General features: G+C 37.3%; 2 protein-coding genes across 8 annotated transcripts in view; one reads left to right on the top strand and one right to left on the bottom strand.

The window, feature by feature from the left end:
- The window catches only part of ENKUR (enkurin, TRPC channel interacting protein), a 55618-nt gene extending 47439 nt beyond the window's left edge, over window positions 1-8179 (bottom strand). Inside the window, exon 1 of the mRNA XM_066384837.1 lies at window positions 7903-8179. Within this exon, the coding sequence (XP_066240934.1) occupies window positions 7903-7979 (77 nt within the window). The 5' untranslated portion in view covers window positions 7980-8179. The remainder of the gene's footprint in view (window positions 1-7902) is intronic.
- A 313-nt stretch (window positions 8180-8492) lies between these two features.
- Window positions 8493-17770, top strand: THNSL1 (threonine synthase like 1). 7 transcript variants are annotated; one of them, XM_066384931.1, is made up of 4 exons: window positions 8640-8839; window positions 10851-10927; window positions 13390-13451; window positions 14798-17770. In XM_066384931.1, exon 4 carries the CDS (start codon window positions 14846-14848, stop codon window positions 17075-17077), a length of 2232 nt encoding a protein of 743 aa, XP_066241028.1. In that variant the 5' UTR covers window positions 8640-8839; window positions 10851-10927; window positions 13390-13451; window positions 14798-14845; the 3' UTR covers window positions 17078-17770. The 7 variants fall into 7 exon arrangements, with proteins under 7 accessions (XP_066241033.1, XP_066241028.1, XP_066241026.1 ...); XM_066384929.1 differs by having other exon boundaries at window positions 8640-9508; XM_066384930.1 differs by having other exon boundaries at window positions 8640-9508; window positions 13390-13559.
- The last annotated feature ends 7368 nt before the right edge of the window (window positions 17771-25138 follow it).

Below are 25138 nucleotides of genomic sequence, written 5' to 3'. Positions count from 1 at the left end.
AGTGAGAGGAATAAGGGTGAAGAAGCAGATGGGTGCTTCTCCTGTGTGCCCTGACTGGGAATGGAACCCAGACAACCAATCACCAGGCTGATACTCTACCACTGAGTCAACCAGCCAGGTCTTATCAAAATTTCTTGAAAAAAAAATCACCAAGATGCATAGTAAAGCTTTCCCAATAAACAGAACACCTATCTAATAAAAAATCTTACCATTCAAATTCAGCACCCTATAAAAAATACAATCTACCAGTGGGTTACAGAGAGGAGGAGCTTTATTTTGTATACTATACAGGAATTTTGGACCAAAAGTCCATTCAGCAATAGTTAACTTGAACACTCCTCACAGACTCTGCAACTGTATTGTATCTTCTTACTGTACATTTCCCATTCCAATCTCTACTGGATTTTTGAGAAGCTAATGGAAAACAATGTAGTTACTGCTCTGGTTAAAAAACAAAGATACTCAGGCTTAAAATGGCAGGATGTGTCCACTTGCTGACAATGGTATGCACCCCAAGTAATTATCAGTAAAAATAATTGACCATTAGATCTGAAAGAGGCCATAATGATTAGTTTTACACATCAGAAATGAAAATATATTTATGATCCCAAAACCAATTAGTTGCAGCTCCTGTTTTGTTTTTTTTATTCCTGGTCCAGTGCTCTTTCCATGTGGTTTAGACTTAAATCAGGAAAAGGAGAAAGGTAAAAGACAACAAAGACCTAGGAGGAGTAAGATTTTACCCCTACTTACCTTATTTTCTCCTTACGGATTTAAATAAGTGGTAAGTCTCTACACAGGAGAATAAATAGGATGTTTACTTTGTGATGACCTTTTTAAAATTTGGGGAATTTAGATTGTGGTAGGGGTGGCAAGATGGTGATGGAGTAGGCAGACGTACCAACTTCCACCTCCCAGAACCAAAGTGGATTACAACTTAATTTTAAGAACCATCATCTGGAAAAACCAACTTTGGACTAAACTAACAGGACTCTTTAACCAAGGAACATTGAACAAGCCACACTGAGACTGGTAGGAAAAGTGGAAATGCGGAGAGGGTTGCCCAGCTCCCGGGAGTGACAGCAGCCCGGAGAGACTTGTGTGGCAGGAAGTGGAGAGGGGAGGGTCCTGAGCCCCAGGAACAAAGCCCCAGCCTGCAGCTCCAGAGCCTAGAAGAGGCGTATGGATAGTATTTAGCTGTGAAACAAGTCAGGATACTGTTTGTAAGAAAGAGACAGATTTCTCAGACTCAGGATTATTCTTAAAGGGACTACTCAGAACACCTCTCTCACAACCACTCACCTGGGGCTCTGGGAGATGGGAGTGAGGAGAAGACCAGAGTAGCAGGAAGAGAGTGTAATCTAGGAGGCACAGGGAGAAACACTTTGAGAGACAGCCACCCTAACTCCTGGGATGAGTCACTTCCCAAATCTGAAGCAAATATGTCCCCTGGAACCAGCAAAGGGAAGCAGGACACCAGCAAAACAAGCTCTCCCATGGCACTCAGAGCAGAGTCACATAGAAGGAGGGAGCTTTCAGGACTACAGTATAAAGTGTTAGGGTCTGAGCTGCAGTGCCCCCACCCACGCGTCTGAGGGCTCACTGGAGGGCGGGTGGAGGCAGGATGCGGAAGCGCAGTCCCTCTGGTGGGGGCAATGCCAGACTGGCCATGAATGAGGCCCAGCGTGAGCTCAGTCTCGCCTGGTGGGGGTGAAAGGGGCGCACGAAAGCGGCCCAGTTAGCTGTGGGCCTGCCTGCAACCTCTCCCGCAGGGGAAAGGCGAAAGCTTGGGAAATGCAGAGACCAGCAGCTGAGCGTGGGCACGCAGCACCCTATCTGGCCCACAGAGCTGGGGCTTGTGGCCCAATTTGCGAGCACAGCTCCAACCATGGGGGCTAGGCGAAAGCCCGGGAAAAGGTAGAGAGCCGCAGCTGAGCGCAGGTGCTCACGCCTGCCTGAGGTGTCACGGTTTGCAGCACCAGGCATGGCACACAGCCCACCCGTGGGGGCATGGCAAAGGCCGAGGCTTCTAGACCCAGGCACGTCAACACAGCCCCTCCTGTGGAGGAGAGGCAGAAACAGCAGCAATACCTGCAGTCGGTCAGTGCTGGCAATACCCATACACGAATGCCCGAGGCAACCACAGAGGGGGTGGTGGGCCTGAAGACTGACCATACCTAGGGAACACAGAGGCCAGACCAATTGGAATCCAGTGGCCACACCCTTCTTATACACAGTAAAATGGGAAGGCAGAGAAATGCAACCCAATTGAATCAAGAGAAATCCCCAGAAAAGGACTTGAATGAGTCAGATATAACCAAATTACTGGATGCAGAGTTTAAAATAATGATTGTTAGGATGCTCAAGGATCTTAGAACAACAATAGATGGTCAGAACAAACAACTAAATAAAGAGATAGCAAGTATAAAAAAGGATATTGGAATAAAAAAAGGATCAGTCAGAAATGATATGTACAATATCAGAAACGAAGACCACAATGGAAGGAATTAAAAGCAGAATGGATGAAGCTGAGGGCCGAATCAGCAAGTTAGAGGACAAGATAAACGAAGGCACAAAAGAAGAGCAGCAAAAAGAAAAGAGACTCAAAAAGTCTGAGGAAACTCTGAGAGCTCTGTGACAACATGAAGAGAAATAATATCCACATCATAGGGGTCCCTGAAGAAGAGAAAGAACAAGGGATAGAGACTTTCTTCAATCAAATCATAGCTGAAAACTTCCCTAAACTGATGCAGGAAAAAGTCATACAAGTTCAAGCAGCACAGAGAATTTCATTAAAGAAAAACCCAAAGAAATCTACACCAAGACACATCATAATTAAAATACCAAAGCTAAGTGATAAAGAGAAAATATTAAAAGCTGCTAGACAAAAAAAGGCTATCACCTACAAAGGAGCCCCCATAAGAATGATATCCGACTTCTCAACAGAAACACCTGAGGCCCAAAGGGAATGGCAAGAAATATTCAAAGTAATGCAGAACAAGAGCCTACAACTAAGACTTTTTAACCAGCAAGGCTATAGTTTAAAATTGAAGAAGAAATAAAAAGCTTCCCAGACAAAAAATAATTCAAGGAATTCATTACAACGAAACCGATGCTGCAAAAAAATTTAAGGGGCCTGTTGTAAACATATTGAAGGGGGAAAAATATAGCAAAAGAGGAATGCAGCTTTAAAGAATAAAATGGCAATAAACAACTATATATCAATAAGAACCTTAAATGTAAGTGAATTAAATGATCTGATCAAAAGACATAAGGTAGCTGCGTGGATAAGAAAACAAGACCCATACATATGCTGTCTACAAGAGACACACCTTAAAACAAAAGATTCATATAGACTGAAGGAAAAAGGATGGAAAAAATATTTTATGCAAATGGAAATAAAAAAAAGCTGGGGTAGCAATACTTATATCTGAAAAAATGGACTTTAAAACAAAGACTATAGTAAGAGATAAAGAAGGGCACTACATAATGATAAAAGGAGCAATCCAACAGGAAGATATAACCACTATAAATATATATGCACCTAATATAGGAGCACCTAAATTTAGAAAGCAGACTTTGATGGATATAAAGGGCAAGATCAACAGTAATACTATAATAGTAGGACATTTCAATACCCCACTAACATCACTAGATAGATCCTCAAGAAAGAAAATTAACAAAGAAACAGCAGACTTAAAGGACACACTAGATCAACTGGATTTAATAGATATCTTCAGACCCTTTCACCCTAAAGCAGCAGAATATACACTCTTTTCAAGTGCTCATGTTACATTCTCTAGGATAGACCACATGTTAGGGCACAAAAGAGGTCTCAACAAATTTAAGAAGACTGAAATCATATCAAGCATTTTCTCTGATCACAATGGCATAGAACTAAAAATCAACCACAACAGAAAAACTGAAAAATACTCAAACACTTGGAAACTAAATAGCATGTTATTAAATAATGAATGGGTTAATAATGAGATCAAAGAAGATATAAAAAAATTCCTAGAAATGAAAAATAATGAGCATACAACAACTCAAAATTTATGGAACACAGCAAAAGCAGTCCTGAGAGGGAAGTTCATAGCATTACAGGCATATCTAAAGAAGCTAGAAAAAGCTCAAATAAACAACGTAACCGTGCATCTAAAACAACTAGAAAAAGAATAGCAAGTTAAGCCCAGAGGTTGTGGAAAGAAGGAAATAATAAAGATCAGAGCAGAAATAAATGACATAGAGGCTAAAGATACAATACAGAGAATCAATGAAACAAGAAGCTGGTTCTTTGAAAAGGTAAAGATTGATGAACCTTTAAAGAGACTCACCAAGAAAAAAAGAGAGAGGACTCAAATAAATAAAAGTAGAAATGAGAGTGGAGAAATAACAACTGACACAACAGAAATACAAAATATTGTAAGAAAACACTATAAAGAACTGTATGCCAAAAAACTAGACAACCTAGATAAAATGGACATATTCCTTGAAACATATATTTTAATAATCAATATGGAAGAATCAGAAAACCTAAACAGACCAATTACAACAAATGTGATAGAAACATTTATCAAAACACTCCCAACAAACAAAAGCCCGGGGCCAGATGGTTTCACAAGTGAATTCTACCAAATATTCAAAGAAGAAATAACTCCTATCCTTCTCAAGCTATTTCAAAAAATTCAAGAGGAAGGAAGACTTCCAAGCTCCTTTTATGAGGCGCGCATAATTGTGATTCTAAAACCAGGCAAAGACAACACAGAGAAAGAAAATTATAGGCCAATATCCCTGATGAATCTAGATGCTAAAATCCTCAACAAAATATTAGCCAACCAGATCCAGATACATATGAAAAAAATCATACACCATGATCAAGTGGGATTTACGCTTGGGAAGTAAGGCTGGTACAATATTCGCAAATCAATCAATGTGATTCTTCACATAAACAAAAGGAAGAAGAAAAATCACATGATAATTTCAATAGATGCAGAAAAAGCATTTGATAAAATCCAGCACCCATTCATGATCAAAACTCTCAGCAAAGTGGGAATACAGGGAACATACCTCAACATGATAAAGGCCATCTATGACAAACCCACAGCCAACATCATACTCAATGAGCAAAAATTAAAAGCAATCTCCTTAAGATCAGGAACAAGGCAGGGTTGTCCCCTTTCACTACTCTTATTCAGCATAGTCCTGGAAGTCCTAGTTACAGCAATCAGATAAGATGAAGAAATTAAAGGTAACCTAATTGGAAAAGAAGAAGTAAAACTATCATTATTTGCAGATGATATGATATTGTATATAGAAAACCCTAAAGTCTCAGTCAAAAAACTAATGGACCTGATAAATGAATTCAGCAGGGTGGCAGAATATAAAATTAATACTCAGAAATCAGAAGCATTTTTGTACACCAACAATGAACTGTCAGAAGGAGAAATTAAGGAAACAATCTTCTTCACTATTACAACCAAAAAAATAAAGTACATAGGAGTAAATTTAACCACGGAGTTTAAAGACTTGTACTTGGAAAATTATAAAACATTGATAAAAAGAAATCAAGGAAGATAGAACAAAGTGGAAGCATATACTGTGTTCATGGTTAGGAAGAATAAATATCATTAAAATGTCTATATTACTTAAAGCAATTTATAAATTCAATGCAATACCAATTAATATACCAATGACTTACTTCAAAGATATAGAACACATATTCCAAAAATTTATATGGAACTAAAAAAGAACACGAAAAGCCTCAGCAATCTTGAAAAGGAAGAATAAAGTGGGAAGTATCACACTTCCTGATATCAAGTTATACTACAAGGCTATTGTACTCAAAACAGCCTGGTACTGGCATAAGAACGGGCATCTAGATCAATGAAACAGAACAGAGAACCCAGAAATAAACCCACATCTTTATGGACAACTGATATTTGACAAAGGAGGTAAGAGCATACAGTGGAATAAAGACAGCCTCTTCAACAAATGGTGTTGGAAAAATTGGACAGCTACCTGCAAAAAAAGGAAACTAGACCACCAACTTATGACATTCACAAAAATAATTTCAAATGGATAAAAGACTTAAATGTATTCCATGAAACCATAAGCATCTTAGAAGAAAACATAGGCAGGAAGCTCTCCGACATCTCTCGCAGCAATATATAAATATTTGCTGATTTATCTCCACGGGCAAGTGAAATAAAGGACAGGATAAACAAACAGGACTCTATCAAACTAAAAAGCTTTTGCACAGCTAAAGACAATAAGAACAGAATAAAAAGACAAACTACACAACGGGAGAACATATTCATCAATACGTCTGATAAGAGGTTAACAACCAAAATTTATAAAGAACTTGTAAAACTCCACACCAGAAAGACAAACAATCCAATCAAAAAATGGGTGAAAGAAATGAATAGACACTTGTCCAAAGAGGACATACAAATGGCCAATAGGCATATGAAAAAATGCTCAACATCACTAATGATTAGAGAAATGCAAATTAAAACCACAATGAGATATCACCTCACACCAGTCAAAATGGTGCTCATCAATAAAACAACACAGAATAAGTGCTGGCGAGGATGTGGAGAAAAGGGAACCCTCCTGCACTGCTGGTGAGAATGCAGACTGGTACAGCCACTGTGGAAAACAGTATGGAGATTCCTCAAAAATTAAAAATCAAACTGCCTTTTGACCCAGCTATCCTGCTTTTAGGAATATACCCCAAGAACACCATAGCACTGTTTCAAAAGGAGAAATGCACCCCCATGTTTACTGCAGCATTGTTCACAATAGCGAAGATCTGGAAACAGCCCATTGTCCGTCAGTGGACAAGTGGATTAAAAAGCTTTGGTACATATACACAATAGAACACTATGGGGCCATGAAAAAGAAGGAAATCTTACCTTTTGCGACAACATGGATGGACATGAGAACTATTATGTTAAGTGAAATATGCCAGACAGAGAAAGAAAAATATTACATGACCTCACTCATTTGAGGAATCCAATGAACAATGTGAACTGAGGAACTGAATTGAGACAGAGGAGAGATCAAAGGGACCAGAGGAAAAAAAGAACAGAGGAAAAGGGGATGATAGGATGGGATAAACCTGAGGGAAGGGGAGAGGTCGCTATGGGGAGGGGGGCAAGGGAGACGTTGAGGGCAATATGGGGGAGGGGGATGCATTCGGAGCAACACTAGAATCTATGTAAACACAATAAATTAAAATCAATAAAAAAATCATTGTGAGCTTGGAAAAAAAAAATTGGAGAATTTAGGAGGTCCTATCATCTATGCCAAAAATTTTAACTCGATTAAATGTTTTTGGTTCTTTATCCATCTACTCTTCCTTCCATCTATTAGACCAGTAACAGATCTTAGTAATTATTTAATCTGTCTATTTTATTTCACTGATCAAGAAATTGAGCCTCACAAACAAATTTATATTGGATGATAATCTTAGGGAAAAAAATAAGTACTATCCCCTTAGAAAAAGAGCAGTCAAAAATAAAACAATAAATCTTTGAAACAAAATAACAAGTATTCTAACAGTGGATAATAAAATTGTGATTTTTCTCTTTTCTATAAGAAATTTTGTGCAATGTTATATTCACATCATATGCGAACAATCAGGTAAATTACAACATTACACACCATAACACAGGGGACTAACATAAAATGGCTCTCTAATAGCACTGGATCTGCCTCTGAATTTTGAGATGCTAAATACCTAGATGTTTGCAAACTTTTCTTTAGAAATCTATCATTCAAGGCTACTTTATCCAGACAAAAATATATTTTTATTTTTTAAAAGTCATAAGATGCCTTGTTAATCCTGAAATAATTATTCCTATTTTTGTTTTAAGTGATAATCTTGTATTACCCACATACCTAGGAGGCTGGGGAGGCTCCTTCCAGTCACTGGGTATGAGGTTATAAATGCTCTCAGGAGCGTAGGTTGGATCCATGGCCACCCAAATGACTCTTGAAAATTACTTAACTTCTTTTCCTCATAATACTAAAATCTACGTCCCTTTCTTCACTGCTTTCCCTTTGCTTCCCTACTTTCTTGCCTCATCAAGGAACCAGGGGTTCTCTCTTTCCCCTTTGACCTCTTAGCGGTCCTCTCTTGGAAGATACTCTTTCTATTCCTCTTGGGGTTGCTTAGCGTCGTTGACCGCGCGCTTGCCCTGGGAACGGTCACTAGGCGACGGGGAAGTGGGAGGTGGCACTGCAAACTAGGTTTTCTTTCCTCCATCACGGTAACCCATTCTTCTGACTAGAAAGTTCAACATGGAGACCACTGTTTCAGTGTGCCTTTAGGAGTAATGGGGGTGAAAAATGGAGTCCCCTTAAAGATGCCGCTCTTTCCTAACTGTATTTGGCGAAAAAGAAAGACTCAGACACACAACAGCAAAGACGGTGTGCTGACGTCACACAATAAGGCTGTGGCGCGCAGGTTCCAGTCACGGAGGGCGGGGGAAGGTGAAGCGGCGCAAACGGCTGAGGACACGCCGACTCGCGGCCGACGTGGGGAGCGGACAAGGTGGGGGCAGGGCGGGGGGCGGGGAGCGCCCCGAGGGTCACGTGCCCGGCTCCGGCGGCTCCGGGCGTGGCTGTGGCGCGCGGCCGCGCAGGTCCGCCCGGCGCAGTCGCAGAGGCCGCGGCACGGCGGCGAACCGGTCGCCGGGCTGGGCGGAGTGAGGCCTTGGGCCCGGGCTGCGGGCAAGCGCCAGAAGCCGGGTCCATCCCGAGTGGACACTGGCGGCTCCTGGGCACTCTCTCCCATGTCTTTCCCTTTCCCCTGTCTTCTCAGGGTGGCTTCTTGGTGAGTTCCCTGAGAAGAGGGGTCGGGAGTCTCTAGGCACGCGGCCGTCCCCGTCGCACGCCTGTCCCCGCTGGTGCCTTCCCCTTCCGCTCCGCGGAGTCGGCGGCCTCACTTCGCGGCCGCTCCCGCCCGGGCTGGCAGGCTCGCCGCGCCCGCGGCCCGCGTTCGCACCCGCCCGTCGCCTGGGCCGCCCCGTGGCCCTAGCCCGCGGGCGTCTCCTTCCGCCGCCTCCCCCCGGGCCGGCCCCTCTTCGGAGCGCTGTCTCCACGGGCGTGTGGACTTGCTTTTATGAGCCAGCAGCCTAAACCAGTGGAAGCCTTATGGATAGATCATTTTCGCCCCCTCCCCTTTTTTGGGGTGTTCCTTTCTGAAAATTGTCTTTGTGAGAGCGGTTTTATGCCATTCTTAACTAAGATTTGAACTAAAGACTCAGTAAAACTCATTTAAAAGCCTTTTGCTATCTGAGTCTCTCAAAGAAATATTGGCAATGTGATTTGGGAAGGAAGATGGATGGATGGTTCTGAACCAACCTGACAGTGGCCACTCGGTCCAAAGAGGAGCAAGGCCTTGGAAGGTGGGAGAGAGCACCAGCTTTGGTCGTCCCGCCGCCAGGCTGCTCAGTGGAGGGATGAACTTTTTATTCCTACTTGAAAAGGCTTTACTGAATGTGTAGGTCCTTATCATTTGGGGGTCAGAGTGAATTTCATTAGATAAGCATAAATTTAGTTTTTTCTTAGTTGATGAAATATTAATTTTTATCCCAGGTGTTTAAGGTCAGTAACTCCGTGGGGATGATTCTTCTATTCACATCAGATATTCTCCTATCCAAAACATGGATATATACTACTGTGCCCTTTTTGTTCCCCTTTGAGGTGCTTTGTTTTGCTTTGCTTAGCCTGCATAGAGAAAAATTCTGTTCTCTATACATTCTAAGATTTGAACTAAAGACTCAGAATAATAATACTATTTGCCAAATGGATAGTCATTGACCAAAGCTTATAGATTTTCTAATTAGAAGTAACACTTTGGGACTATTTATGTTAATCAGTTTCTTTAGGATCCAGAAAGGCAAAGAAAAGTATTTCTCCAGTTGGTACCACCAACTAGCCTTAGCTAATCTTGACTTACTGTGCTCCTGAATACAGTCTTTTCACTGAAGTCAGTATATGTATAGTGGTTTTACAGATATTAAACAACTTAAGATCTCACTATAATATATTTAGTTTGCAGTTATGATGAAAGTTGTTAAATCATTTGGAAGAAAACTTTTTCTTAGGTGCTTGGTCTGTAATTATGTTTGATTTTTGAATGCATGTTTACAAATAATTCTGTCATTCCCTGTGAATGGCAGTAGTGTTCAAGGAAATGCCTATGTCCAGTATATCCACAGGGAATTAGTATTGGTATATCACCAGAAATCATGAACTTTTTCTGTAAAGAGCTAGATAATATTTAGGCTTTGTTTCTGTTGCAACTACAGTCCTCTACCATTGTAGCTCACCAGCAGCCAGAGAGAGTACTAATCAAATGAACAAGTGAAAGCAAAGTTGTGTTTCCATGACACTTAATTTAAATTTACTAATGGATGGGGGCTCAGATTTTGCTTGTGGGTTTTAGTTGGCACAGTCCCCTGATATAAACTCTGAGGATTGAGAGTATAACTAAAATATTTTTGTGATTAATTTGGCCCTCTAAAATTTTTTTGAGAACATTAATGATATAGTAAAACCTGAGTACTTTATGGCCAAGATATTTGGTCTTTTAAGTACTATTTTTACTCCTATGTGATTGACTTTAATTGAATTTAAAATAGTTTGCCCTTTGGCTAAAGAAAAATGGCCTATTTGTGATTATTATACCGAAAAATATACTAATAAATAAATGAAAACTGTCTAATAACATGGTTTTGAGTCATCAAGGAAAATGATATGCATTTGATCCTCACTTCACAGGTTGCATATTTGTGAATTCTGGCTAAAATTTATTTATAACCCCAAATTAATACTTGTAGCATGTTGGAGGCATTCATGGATATGCATACAGTGGTGAAAATATTGAGTTGCGTGTTCCAAGCTGAGGTCAAACAAGGTGATCCTCTGCCTTCTTGTTTCAGCTTTCACAGTGTAGACAAGTGTCCTTTTCGCATTCTATTTATTGCCACATTTTTCACATTTTTGTGCATCTAGTTGGTGATTTTGCTATTTAAAATGGCCCCAAGCAGAGTGCTGAAGTTGTGCCTACTGCTCCTGAGGCAGCAGTGCTGTCATGTGCCTTCCAGAGAAAAGTGTGTGTTAGATTAGCCTCATTTAGGCATGAATTAAGAGTGCTTTTGGTTGTGACTCATTGGTAGTGTATCAACTGTATATGTTAAATAAGATGTCTTTAAACAGAAACACACATAAAACGAAGTTATGTATTGATCAATTGGCAAAAATGTTGTGACCAGAGGCTCACAGGAACCTAACCCTGTATTTCTTCTGGGAACAGTGGTTCAATATTCACTAATTCAGTATTCATGCTAACTTTATAGAACACAACTGTATGAATAACAAGAATTGACTATATTAAATAAGCAAAATTCAGTTTCCAGATAAAAGTTACATGCTATGGGCTTTATTCCATCTTTTCTTGTCATCTGTTTACAGTGGATATTGAAGCCCTAACATTAATTTGTGGTTAAATATTACAAAACAGGCCCTGGCCAGGGAGCTCAATTGATTAGGGCATAGTCCGGGCATGCCGAGTTTGCAGGTTCAGTCCCTGGTCAAGGCACATTCAAGAATCAACCAGTGACAGCATGAACAGGCAGAACAGCATATTGATGTTTTTTCTCTATCTCTATCTTTCTATCTCCAAAAATCAATAATGAAAAAAACTTTAAATGTTACAAAACAAAATAATTTAGTATATAGCTTAAAATAGAGTTCATCTTTATTTTTTTCTAAAAATAATAATTTTATATGTTATAGCACTTAACTGCATTTTTCTAGAGTCGGAGATTTTTATGGTGAAATAATCTGGATACAGAATTAGTAAATTGAACTATCATAATTTTCTATTTTAAATTCATATAAAACAAAGGTTATAAAAGATAAGGTGAAGTTAACATGCATGTTTGTGTTAATCTTCTATTTTTAATGGAGTTAATATTAAGTATTGTAGCAACCAACAGAGTAAAAGAAAAGATCAGTTAAAAGATTTAGTGTCCGCCTGACCAGGCAGTGGCTCAGTGGATAGTGTCAGACTGGGACGCGGAGGACCCAGATTCAAAACCCCAAAGTTGCTGGCTTGAGCGTGGGCTCATCTGGTTCAAGCAAGGCTCACCAGCTTGAGCCCAAGGTCGCTGGCCTGACCAAGGGGTCACTTGGTCTGCTGTAGCCTCCTGGTCAAGGCATATATGAGAAAGCAATCAATGAACAATTAAAGTGCTGCAAGGAAGAATTGATACTTCTCATTTCTCTCCCTTCCTGTCTTATCTGTCCCTGTCTCTCTCTCTCTCTCTCTCTCTCTCTCTCTCTCTCTCTCTCTCTCTCTCTCACACACACACACACACACACACACAAAGATTTAGTATCCATTAAAATAAACCAGCTACTCAGGTAATATGCAATTATTACTAATACTATTACACTAATCAGAAAGTTATGCATTGGAAACTATAAAAGAAGACACTGATTTTATAAGCAAAAGCCTCCTGAATAGGAGGTTAATCAGGCTGTTTTATTATATGCAGTCCCTCAAAATTAGTTGGTGTACAATATCAGAAAACAGTTTAATAAAATAAATTGTTGATATGATTCAAGCATACAGTTCTCTGATCCTTGTTTACTCCAGGGAAAGGATTAGACTGTGTATGTCAAAACACTTGATTTACAGATGAGTAGCACTGTTTTCTGTGAAGGTTTATAAATAAACCAAACCATAAAAAAAAAGCCTAGCCTTATGCCCAGATAGTCTGATTTAATTCTTTTAGACTATTGTCATTGAGTGACAATTATTAATGTTACTATATTTAAGAATATTCTTATGTGCCAGATACTATGATACAGGGTTTGAATTTATTATAAACGCATTTAAATAGCTAAGAGGTACCTGTGTGGGGCAGATGCTTCATTTGTTCTTTTTACAGTATACATAAAAATCATGTAGTGATTCAGATGGACAAAACAACCTAAAAGAGTAACTCAAACACTCATTTCCTATTTTTATTCCACTGATAGATTTTTCTCTGATTACTGAACATACAGTTAAATCATTAAAACTTTAGGTGTCATTGTGAGATGTTATATTTTTTATTATTTGGTTATATTTTATATTGCTAGACGGCAGGAATTTTATCAGTACTGTTTAGTAAAATTATTTTCTATGATGAGACACATGTTGAAAAAAGCAGTATCTTAATCTTTTACTAACACAATTGGGGAAACATGAAAAGGGTCAATTCATATTTTTCTGCAATATAAATATTTCAGATGGACGTTTTAAGAATATGTGTGGAATTTTATGATACTGTATGCAGTTATGATTAACTGAAATTTTTTTCATTATAGACTCCTTTTCTTTGCAAAGATTGACTTTGCTTCATCATCAGCAAACTCTTCATCTCAGATTGGTGCGTGTATATCATATATTTACAAATCTTGGGGAATAAAGCACAGCACATACAAATGGAAAAGCCAAATAAGGAAATGTACTTCTCTTGACAGTTGTAATTTAACTTGTAAGTTAAATTCATTATTAGCTTAAAATGGTTTAAATGGTTAACTACAGAACACAGTTTAAGTAGAATTGATACTGAGTAGTAAAGGATGGAAAGTTTTCAGAACATACTTAAATGTACCATCTAACATTGAACTTGGCTTAGTTGCATTTTGGCTCTACTGAACATGTGAAAAGCCTCACTGTGGGCTGTCAAGTTATCTTAGTCCATTTAAATGAGTGTGGCAGAACTTACGAACTTGCACTTTACATATGACTAAAATTTTGACTTGTCTGGCAAACATTTGTGTTTTAATGGTAAGAATATTTCCAAAAACAGGGATTTGACCAGTATGGGGAATTGGACAGCTGCTTTGGATGCCAGAATATTTTTTCCCCTCATATCATCGGTAATATCTTGAGTTTTGTTTTTATTACCCTGGAGTCTGGAACTTGAATTAAGTCTCTCCACTGATGATATTTATAGGACAGACATGAAAGTGATGGTCCCATGCAGATAAGGTTATAGATATGTAGCCTTTGACCTACTTCTGATCATAACGTTTTCTTAACTATTTGTGCAATAATATACCTTTCATTTTAGCTTTTTAAAAAGGTCCTCAATATGAAAACAATGAAGAATGATTCTTTACAGTATGCATGAGAGAAGGCACATAAGAAAGTATCATACCTTTGCCCTATAGTTTAGAAAGTTATTTGAGTATTTATAAGCAAATATTTTATTCTGGTTTCTTGTGCCTACTGTATCTAAGAAATTTATGGGTAACATGATAATCTATCAACAGGTTCATATAACTAAAGAGAAATTAAATAAAGCATATTAATCAGCTTTTGTGAATTCCAAGTAAATAGAATTTCAACTCCAAATAATCCTTATTATATGGGTTATAAAACATAAGACAATTTTTATTACAGGAAAAGAAATACTAATTTGATTTAATATTTTTTGAAGATTCTGTGGTATGGCATTTTCTGAATAAAGTTTCTGTTGTTTAATAATTACAAATTATTAAAGTTTTGATTACTCTGTCTTGAGATTTGAAAAGATTTTAAAAATATAATATGCAATATTGGGAATTTGTGTTCAAATATCTTTTTAAATGTCCCATAAATTTGGAAGATTTTAAAATGGTTTATGTACTGTGGGCATAGTTAAATTCACTCCTGTCAGGACTTTAAGTCTGTTGAAATCAGTAACGAAATGTCTTTTTTGTTTGTTTGTTTTTATGTTTTGAAAAGGGTTAAAGCCAAATTTTAGGTTGGCTTGGGCAGAAAAGTGAGAAGAGAATGCTCCACTTTAATCGATATCAGCGTCTGAAACAAATAACCCAGACATGTTTTTCTGTTGTACATGTTAAAACGGATAAACACACACAGCTATTTCTTTCAAGAACCTTTGCACTTGCAGAATTAAGGAAGTCATGGCACTCAACCCACTCTCTTGTTGGAGACAAAAATATTATCCTGATGGGACTGCCTGGAGCTGGGAAAACAACAGTAGGCAGAATAATAGGTCAGAAACTAAGTTGTTGTGTCATAGATGTGGATGACGATATCCTTGAAAAAACCTGGAATATGAGTGTGTCTGAAAAATTACAGGATGTTGGTAATGAACAGTTTTTAGAAGAGGAAGGAAAAGCTGTGTTAAGCTTCTCTGCCTCTGGAAGTGTGATTTCCCTTACTGGGTCCAATCCAATGCATGATGCTAGCATGTGGCATCTGAAGAAAAATGGAATAATTGTATACCTGGATGTACCACTAATGGATATAGTTAGTCGTCTAAAATTAATGAAAATAGATAGGATTGTAGGTCAGAATTCTGGAACATCTATGAAAGACTTACTTAAATTTAGAAGACAGTATTATAAGAAGTGGTATGATACCCGTGTTTTTTGTGAAAGTGGCGCTTCCCCAGAGGAGGTAGCTGCCAAAGTGCTTAATGCAGTTAAAAGATACCAAGATGTGGACTCAGAAACATTTATTTCGACAAGACACGTTTGGCCAAAAGACTGTGAACAGAAGGTTTCAGCAAAATTCTTTAGTGAAGCTGTGATTGAGGGGTTAGCTTCTGATGGTGGACTCTTTGTTCCTGAGAAGGAATTTCCAAAATTAAACTGTGGGGAGTGGAAAAGCCTAGTAGGAGCATCCTATGTAGAAAGAGCACAAATACTATTGGAAAAGTGTATACATCCTGCTGACATACCTGCTTCCAGGCTAGGAGAAATGATTGAAACTGCATATGGGGAAAATTTTGCCTGCTCCAAGATTGCCCCTGTCCGGCACCTCTCAGGCAACCAGTTCATCCTGGAATTGTTTCATGGACCAACAGGATCATTTAAAGATTTGTCTTTACAGCTTATGCCTCATCTTTTTGCACACTGTATTCCACCAAGCTGTAATTATATGATCCTTGTAGCAACTTCAGGAGACACAGGGAGTGCTGTCTTAAATGGTTTTAGTCATCTCAATAAGACTGAGAAGCAAAGAATAGCTGTGGCCACATTTTTTCCTGAGAACGGAGTAAGTGATTTTCAGAAAGCACAAATAATTGGCAGTCAGAGAGAAAATGGATGGACAATGGGTGTCAAGTCAGATTTTGATTTTTGCCAGACAGCTATAAAAAGAATTTTTAAAGATTCGGATTTTACTGGCTTTCTTACTGTGGAATATGGAACAATTTTAAGTTCAGCTAATTCCATAAACTGGGGCCGACTGCTTCCCCAAATAGTTTATCATGCTTCTGCATATCTTGATCTCGTTAGCCAAGGCTTTATTTCTTTTGGAAGCCCAGTGGATGTCTGTATTCCTACAGGAAACTTTGGTAACATTTTAGCTGCAGTGTACGCCAAAATGATGGGAATCCCTATTCGAAAATTTATTTGTGCCTCTAATCAGAACCATGTTTTGACTGATTTTATAAAAACAGGACATTATGATCTAAGGGGAAGAAAATTAGCACAGACCTTTTCACCAGCAATAGATATTCTCAAATCTTCAAATCTGGAACGACATTTACACATGATGGCTAATAAAGATGGACAATTAGTGACAAAATTATTTAACCAATTAGAAGAGCAGCATCACTTCCAGATAGAAAAGATTCTGGTTGAGAAACTTCAGCAGGATTTCGTAGCTGACTGGTGTACTGAGAGAGAGTGCCTAGCAGCTATTCACTCCACCTATAATACTTCAGGGTATATTTTGGATCCACACACTGCTGTTGCAAAAGTGGTTGCAGACAGAATGCAAGACAAATCTTGCCCAGTGATTGTCTCATCTACAGCTCATTACTCAAAGTTTGCACCTGCTATCATGCAGGCTTTAAAGATTCAAGAAATCAACCAAACTTCATCAAGTCAGCTTTATTTATTGAGTTCATACAATGCATTACCTCCACCACATGAAGCTTTATTGGAGAGAACAAAACAGCAAGAGAAGATGGAGTACCAGGTCTGTGCAGCTGATGTGAATGTCCTGAAGAGTCATGTGGAAAAACTAATACAAAAGCAATTCATATAAAAGTTTACCGAGTAAAATACCTTTTTTTTTCTGGTAATAAGCATGCAGTAATAAACCACAAAAGTTGATTTGGAGTACAATAACATTTTTAAAACAAATATCTAAATATGTATTATTATCTTTTAGCATTCCAATAGCCTAATCTCTAGCACTGACCTTTGTACCTGCACATGCTCCTTGGATCCTTAATCTAGAAGTGACACAAAGGTAGCATAGTGCATGGACCCTTGTGCTGTTGTGCTGTGCTTTGTACTCCTGAGGCATTGGTTTCCACTTTCTTCTCCCATTTTTAGGTGGACCAAAATGTCTGGTAATCAATTTGGCAATTAAAATATTTAAGCACAGTAGTTCACTACTACATCTGTAACCATTACTAGTTCTTTGTTGATGAGAAAGATAATTTATCACTCAAATGGCTAACTTGTTTGAAGGAAGTAGTAAGCTTATCTAGTAAGGTAGAGCCAGTGTTTTTAACTCTATTCAGAATCCATAGGGGCTATAAATAGTTATGTGCATGCTACATCATCCAAATTAGGTAAGTGCCCTGTTCTTCACTCCTCTGGATGGTTATAGAGTGATATAGTTTGAAAATCAAGACACACAGTGTAAATCCAGGATGTAATAATCAACAGAACTACTTAGTGATGGATTTAGAAATAAAATTACCTATTTCAAGAGAAAAACTTTCCAAAATTAAGTGTATCTGAGTAGTTTTAATAGAAGTGTGTTTATTGTTATAGGTAGCAGTTTCTAATATTTGGAGTCCATTCTTCTATAGTCTATTGTGTCTTTCAATAAACATTGTCTTTTTTGACAACTAAAATCACACACAGTGATGTACATATTTAATTTTTCTTTCTTTGTCATAACACATTTTAACCATACATTTGTGAATTATTGGGTGTTTTATTCTGAGTTAAAGATTGTCACCAAAAGTACCTCTAAGTATAGTGAACTACTCTCAACCACAAGATGGCATTCCTAACATAATTTGTCTTTGCTGATAACATTTTACCTCATTTCTGGGAGAACTACCTCTGAAATAACATTAAAAGTTATAAAGAAAAAAATTAGGATGAATAATTTGTTTAAAAATTTAAAAAATGCAAACCAATTATGTGTTAACCTCGGCTCTCTGGCTTAACTCCTAAAAACTTAAGTTCTAAAATAAAAAATTGAAAATCAGGAGCAGTTATAAGAAAATCATGGAGGTTTCAAAGTTTTCTCAGTTATTTTATCATTTGCTTTTAAGCATATTTGTTTTAGTAGATGACATATTGTGAAAATATCTCTAAATGTTCACTGTGTGTATGAGAACACACTTTCTGAAGGAGGGACTGTTTAACAGACAGTTTCTGCCCTGAAGAACTGTAGTTAAGGAGACAATACATAAAAATTAAATCATGTACAGCACAAAAGAGTTACTGCAAAACTGTCCATGAGTAAGTGAAGCCTGAGTGGTAACAGTCAAATGTAAGATTTAAGAAAAGGATTACCATGGAATAGTCAGAAAAGGCTTCAGAAGACATAGTACATGAGTTAAGTCATGAAGGATAAAAAGACTTTCTGGGAGAAAGGGAAGTAGAAATACATTCTAGGCAGAGACAAGGGAAATAGGGAAGGTGAAAAGTCCAAGAAAGCACCTGCATTTATCCATGGTCAGTTTTGTCTTCTACATACTTTCACTTTTTCTTAAAACCCACTCTGGTCCTCTCTCAGCTAATGATCTTGCCTCATTTCAGAGGGGGACAAGCCATCAGATGTGATAATATTCCTTGGTTGCTCGTCACCAAATGTATATATTTGCTGCACCTGTTTCTATGCTTTCTTACTCCACTTTGATTGAAATTAGGTTGAACTTGCCTCCTTACAAAAGCTGATCTCTTCAGGTATTCTTTGGACTCTGTCCTTCAGAGTACTCAAGTAACTTACTTGGTCAACAGTCATCTCCTTTCCTGTTTCTTCACCTTCTCCCTATACCATTCATATGCTCTTCCTTTCTATCTTAAAAAGCATAAAAGCAAAACAAAATTTCTCTAAACAACGTATTTTTTCCACCTACTATTTTATTTATTAATGTTCCAATCAAGGTCAAGCGTCTTCAAAAAGAATTGCCTACATGCAGGTCTCTACCTTCTTTTCTGTCATTTTCTCCCAAGTGTATACAAAGTATATGTTTAAGGATGAGTAATACATACCCCTGTAGGCAATGCCTGTCTTTAAGACTAGAATGTTACCTGTAACTGATATCCGCTGTGGCTCTCTTTCATCACATTCACTTCTCTTTCCCAGAGGTACCATCATCCTAGGTTTTCTGTTTGTCATTCCCTTTATATTTATAGTTTTGCACTGCTTAGTTTTGCCTTATTTTGAATTTTATGTTTATGGAATCATTGTGTGTATGCTTCTATCACTTTCTTTTGCTAAAAACAAATTCATCCATGCACATGAGTAATGTCACAGTTCATTAATTTTTATTATTTTATAATACCCTATTGCAGGGGTCGAGAGCCTATGGCTTGCGAGCCAGATGTGGTTCTTTTGATGGCTGCATCTGGCTCGCAGATAAATCTTTAAAAAAAAAATAATAATAACGTTAAAAATATAAAACATTCCATGTCTTACAATCCATTCATTTCCTACCACTCATGTTCATGGTTGCAGTTGGCTGGAGCCAATCACAGCTGTCTTCCGGGACAACACCAAATTTTTATTGGATAATGAGTAACGTACATCGGTTGTATGGCTCTCATGAAATTACATTTTAAAGTAAGTGGCGTTCATGGCTCTCTCAGCCAAAAAGGTTCCTGACCCCTGCCCTATTGTATGAGTAGCACAGTCTATTCATTTACCAGTTAATGGACATTTAAATTGTCTGATTTTTTATTCTTATATCTAATAGAGATACTGTTTTGTAAAATTTGTGTTGAAGGCTAATGAATATGGACTTCCAAATATTTGTGGTTCTTTATAATGACATGTAAACATAATTTTCATGTCTTGGCATTATTAAAAATAAAAACGGTTTATGAAATGAAAATTATCAACTTGCATGCTATAATGATAATTTCTGGCTTTCATTATCAGTCATTTTTTTATGATGTCAAATGTCAAATATAGTGGATTTTAAAATGACATATTGATGGAAATTGTAAACTATTTCCATCAAAATACAGAGTTTTGAAGGTAGTCAATCGAGGTTTTTGTTAGATTTTAATAGCAATTCACTTTGAAACAGTCATTTTGGCAAAAATCGGTCCAATCCATTAAATCATTTATAATCATTTTAAAATTCAGACTACATTAAAAAGCCATTTTTATGTGAATCGCAACCCATAGAAACAAAGCGGTTTTGTCCTAATCAACAATATGAATAGAATTTGTGAAATAGTTAGTTGTGTGGGCCCCATCTGTGTACTCTACAACCACTAAACCATTATTTTTATCTCTGGAACTCTGAAAACAGCCTCTTTTAAAGTCAAAGTTAGAATAAGCTCCTCTTTCCAAAAAGCAAAGCCAAGAAAGTTGCCAGTGTTTCGGGAAAGGTACCTGTCAAAGGCAGAACAATTGGCAATATTTTAACTGAAGCCCTACAAAGACATTTTAAATTTGTTTCTTATAGAATGGAGCATTGGTCAACTTAGCTATCTTTGTTTTAAAACTCTGAGGTTTTGTGACTTTCTTAACTGGTAATAAAAATTGTCTTGCTATGTCACTGCACTGAAATTACTGTACAGATGTAGCACTACTTTTTCAGCTATCATCATAGACTTCATTGAGATTTTTAGTGGCCTATAAAATACAAAATTGCTATTGGCAGGTTAAATTTCATTTATAAATATTAAGGGAATTTATAATTAAATTAATTCACAATTGTTTCAGATAAATTCTCATATTTGGTGAGTTATAAAATTAGTTGATACCATATAATAAATTTAATAGCATCTTTGTAGGTTCTTTTAAACAAATGCTTTATTACTGTTCCTATGAGTTTGACTTATATTGATGCCTTATATTAATGGAATTATACAGTATTCATCTCACTAATACATTGTCCTCAAGTGTCCCATCATATTGTACTACATTTTGTTTATCCATTCACCCATTGATATTAATTTGGGTTGTTTGTACATGTTGGCTGTTGTAGACAACGTTGCTATGAACATGGGGGTACAAATATCTCCTTAAGACCCTACTCAATTCTCTTGACTATATACCCAGAAGTGGAGTTGCTGGATCTTATAATTCTGTCATAACTTTTTGAAGAACTCTTATACTATTTTTCTTAGCTGCATCATTTTTTTATTCTCACCAATGGAAACTTTTATTTAAAATTTTTTTTTTTAAAAACACAGTTATACATATACCTAGTTTTAAAAGTGAAACTGTTTTAAAAAGCTAAAGCAAATCAGTGGTCCCTTGTGTGTATTCCTCATTCCCACTTCCCAGAGGTAACTACTTTCAAATCAGCTGTTTGCTCTGGAATGTTTCCTTCTTATTTCTTGATAGCATCCTTAACTGCTAATCTGAATTTTGCTTTAGATATTATCTATTTACATTCTTGTATGAAAGACATTTATTTCTCCTACCTCCACTGTCCTGTCTCACTACCCATTCATTTCCACACCTTCTGTCCTCTCAATATGGATATGTTATCATTTTGAATACATCAACATTAGTGTTTGCAATATAACCATAAATATTATCCACAGCTGAGTTACATATATGTTTTAGTTTTTGTTTTCTTTTTGATATTTGTAATTGTATTTATGCTTTTCATTTAGCTTCTTGAAGATAACCATTTTGGAGCCATCTGTTTGCTTATTGAAGTGTAAGCTGGTTGATCTCTAGAACTACTGCATAACCATTGATCATCTCCTTTCTAATCACATTGTCCTTTCATCTTTCTTCTGATTTGGATTCAATCCCTTCCCCTTTCTTAGTTTATTTACTAATTTTGGTAGACTCTTCTCCAGTAGTTCCCTGAAATAGTATGCATGGGATTTTAATTATTTGAGAAATTGCTTGTCTAATAATTATTTGTCTTCAAACTAGAAGTCTAGGTGAGAAGTCATTTTCCCCCTCAGAAATTTGAAGCTATTATTTCACCATTTTCTATGTTTTTGTTGCTGTTGTTTTAGAGAGGAATAAGGGAGAGTGATGTGAAAAATCAACTTGTAGTAGTGGCACTTTAGTTGTTCATTGATTGCTTTTCATATGTGCCTTGACCAGGGGTGTCCAGCTAAGCAACTGACCCCTTGCTCAAACCAATGACCTTGGGCTTCAAGCCAGTGACCTTTGGGTTCAAGCCAGCAACCATGGGATCATGTCTATGATTCTACACTCAAGCCAGTGACCCCACGCTCAAGCTGGTGAGCCTGCTCTCAAGCTGGCAACCTCAAGATTTCAAACCTCAGACCTCAGCATCCCATCTTGACACTATCTACTCAGTCACCACTGGTCAGGCAGTGTTTTTTTTTTTTTTTTTTTTTTTAAATCAGTGATTTTTTAATTTTTTTAATTTATTTATTCATTTTAGAGAGGAGAGGGAGAGACAGAGAGAGAGAGAGAGAGGAGAGACAGAGAGAGAGAAGGGGGGGAGGAGCTGGAAGCATCAACTCCCATATGTGCCTTGACCAGGCAAGCCCAGGGTTTCGAACCGGCGACCTCAGCATTTCCATGTCGACGCCCCATCCACTGCGCCACCACAGGTCAGGCTTTTTTTTTTTTTTTAATAATTTTATTTTTTTAATGGGGTGACATCAATAAATCAGGATACATATATTCAAAGATAACAAGTCCAGGTTATCTTGTTGTTCAATTATGTTGCATACCCACCACCCAAAGTCAGATTGTCCTCTGTCACCTTCTATATTGTTTTCTTTGTGCCCCTCCCCACCCCCTTTCCCTCTCCCATTCCCCCCTCCCCCCCGTAACCCCCACACTCTTATCAATGTCTCTTAGTTTCACTATTATGTCCCACCTACGTATGGAATAATACAGTTCCTGTTTTTTTCTGATTTACTTATTTCGCTTCGTATCATGTTATCAAGATCCCACCATTTTGCTGTAAATGTTCCGATGTCATCATTTCTTATGGCTGAGTAGTATTCCATAGTGTATATGTGCCACATCTTCTTTATCCAGTCATCTATTGATGGGCTTTTTGGTTGTTTCCATGTCCTGGCCACTGTGAACAATGCTGCAATAAACATGGGGCTGCATGTATCTTTACGTATCAATGTTTCTGAGTTTTTGGGATATATACCCAGTAGAGGGATTGCTGGGTCATATGGTAGTTCTATTTTCAGTTTTTTGAGGAACCACCATACTTTCTTCCATAATGGTTGTACTACTTTACATTCCCACCAACAGTGTATGAGGGTTCCTTTTTCTCCACAGCCTCTCCAACATTTGCTATTACCTGTCTTGCTAATAACAGCTAATCGAACAGGTGTGAGGTGGTATCTCATTGCCGTTTTGATTTGCATTTCTCTAATAGCTAAAGAAGATGAGCATCTTTTCATATATCTGTTGGCCATTTGTATTTCTTCCTGGGAGAAGTGTCTATTCATATCCTCTTCCCATTTTTTTATTGGATTGTTTGTTTGTTTGTTGTTGAGTTTTATGAATTCTTTGTATATTTTGGATATTAGGCCCTTATCTGAGCTGTTGTTTGAAAATATCATTACCCATTTAGTTGGATTTCTGTTTATTTTGTTATCAGTTTCTCTTGCTGAGCAAAAACTTCTTAGTCTGATGTAGTCCCATTCATTAATTTTTGTCTTCACTTCTCTTGCCTGTGGAGTCAAATTCATAAAATGGTCTTTAAAACCCAGGTCCATGAGTTGAGTACCTATGTCTTCTTCTATGTACTTAATTGTTTCAGGTCTTATGTTTAGATCTTTGATCCATTTTGAGTTAATTTTTGTACAGGGGGAAAGACTGTAGTCCAGTTTCATTCTTTTGCATGTGGCTTTCCAGTTTTCCCAGCACCATTTATTGAAGAGGCTTTCTTTTCTCCATTGTGTGTTGTTGGCCCCTTTATCAAAAATTATTTGACTATATATATGTGGTTTTATTTCTGGATTTTCTATTCTGTTCCATTGTTCTGAGTGTCTATTTTTCTGCCAATACCATGCTATTTTGATTATCGTGGCCCTATAATAGAGTTTGAAGTCAGGTATTGAAATGCCCCCAGCTTCATTCTTTTTCTTTAGGATTGCTTTGGCTATTCGGGGTTTTTTATAGTTCCATATAAATCTGATGATTTTTTGCTCTATTTCTTTAAAAAATGTCATTGGAAGTTTGATGGGAATTGCATTAAATTTGTATATTGCTTTGGGTAATATAGCCATCTTGATTATATTTATTCTTCCTAGCCAAGAACAAGGTATATTCTTCCATCTCATTATATCTTTTTTGATTTCCCTTAACAATGGTTTATAGTTTTCATTATATAAGTCCTTTACATTCTTTGTTATGTTTATTCCTAAGTATTTTATTTTTTTTGTTGCAATCGTGAAGGGGATTATTCTTTTGAGTTCCTTCTCAGTTGTTTCATTGTTGGCATATAGAAAGGCTATTGACTTTTGTATGTTAATTTTGTATCCTGCGACCTTACTGTATTGGCTTATTGTTTCTAGTAATCTTTTTGTGGATTCTTTGGGGTTTTCGATGTATAGGATCATATCATCTGCAAAAAGTGATACCTTTACTTCTTCTTTTCCGATATGGATGCCTTCTATTTCTTTGTCTTGTCTGATTGCTCTGGCTAGAACCTCTAGTACCACATTAAATAAGAGTGGAGAGAGTGGACAACCCTGTCTTGTTCCTGATTTAAGGGGGAAAGCCTTCAGTTTAGTGCCATTTAATATGATGTTAGCTGATGGTTTATCATATATGGCCTTTATCATGTTGAGATATTTTCCTTCTATACCCATTTTGTTGAGAGTCTTAAACATAAAATTGTGTTAGATTTTATCGAAAGCCTTTTCTGCATCTATTGATAAGATCATGTGGTTTTTGTTCTTTGTTTTGTTGATATGGTGTATTACGTTA

Source organism: Saccopteryx leptura, chromosome 5, assembly GCF_036850995.1.
Source record: "Saccopteryx leptura isolate mSacLep1 chromosome 5, mSacLep1_pri_phased_curated, whole genome shotgun sequence".
Lineage (NCBI taxonomy): Eukaryota > Metazoa > Chordata > Mammalia > Chiroptera > Emballonuridae > Saccopteryx > Saccopteryx leptura.
The sequence above is the reverse complement of the archived record's forward strand: the minus strand, read 5'-3'. Positions and strand labels throughout refer to the sequence as shown.

What these genes read in the sequence shown, in the direction of transcription:
- THNSL1 (XM_066384936.1), top strand. Translation starts at nt 14,846, where the DNA reads ATGCTCCACTTTAATCGATATCAGCGTCTGAAACAAATAACCCAGACA.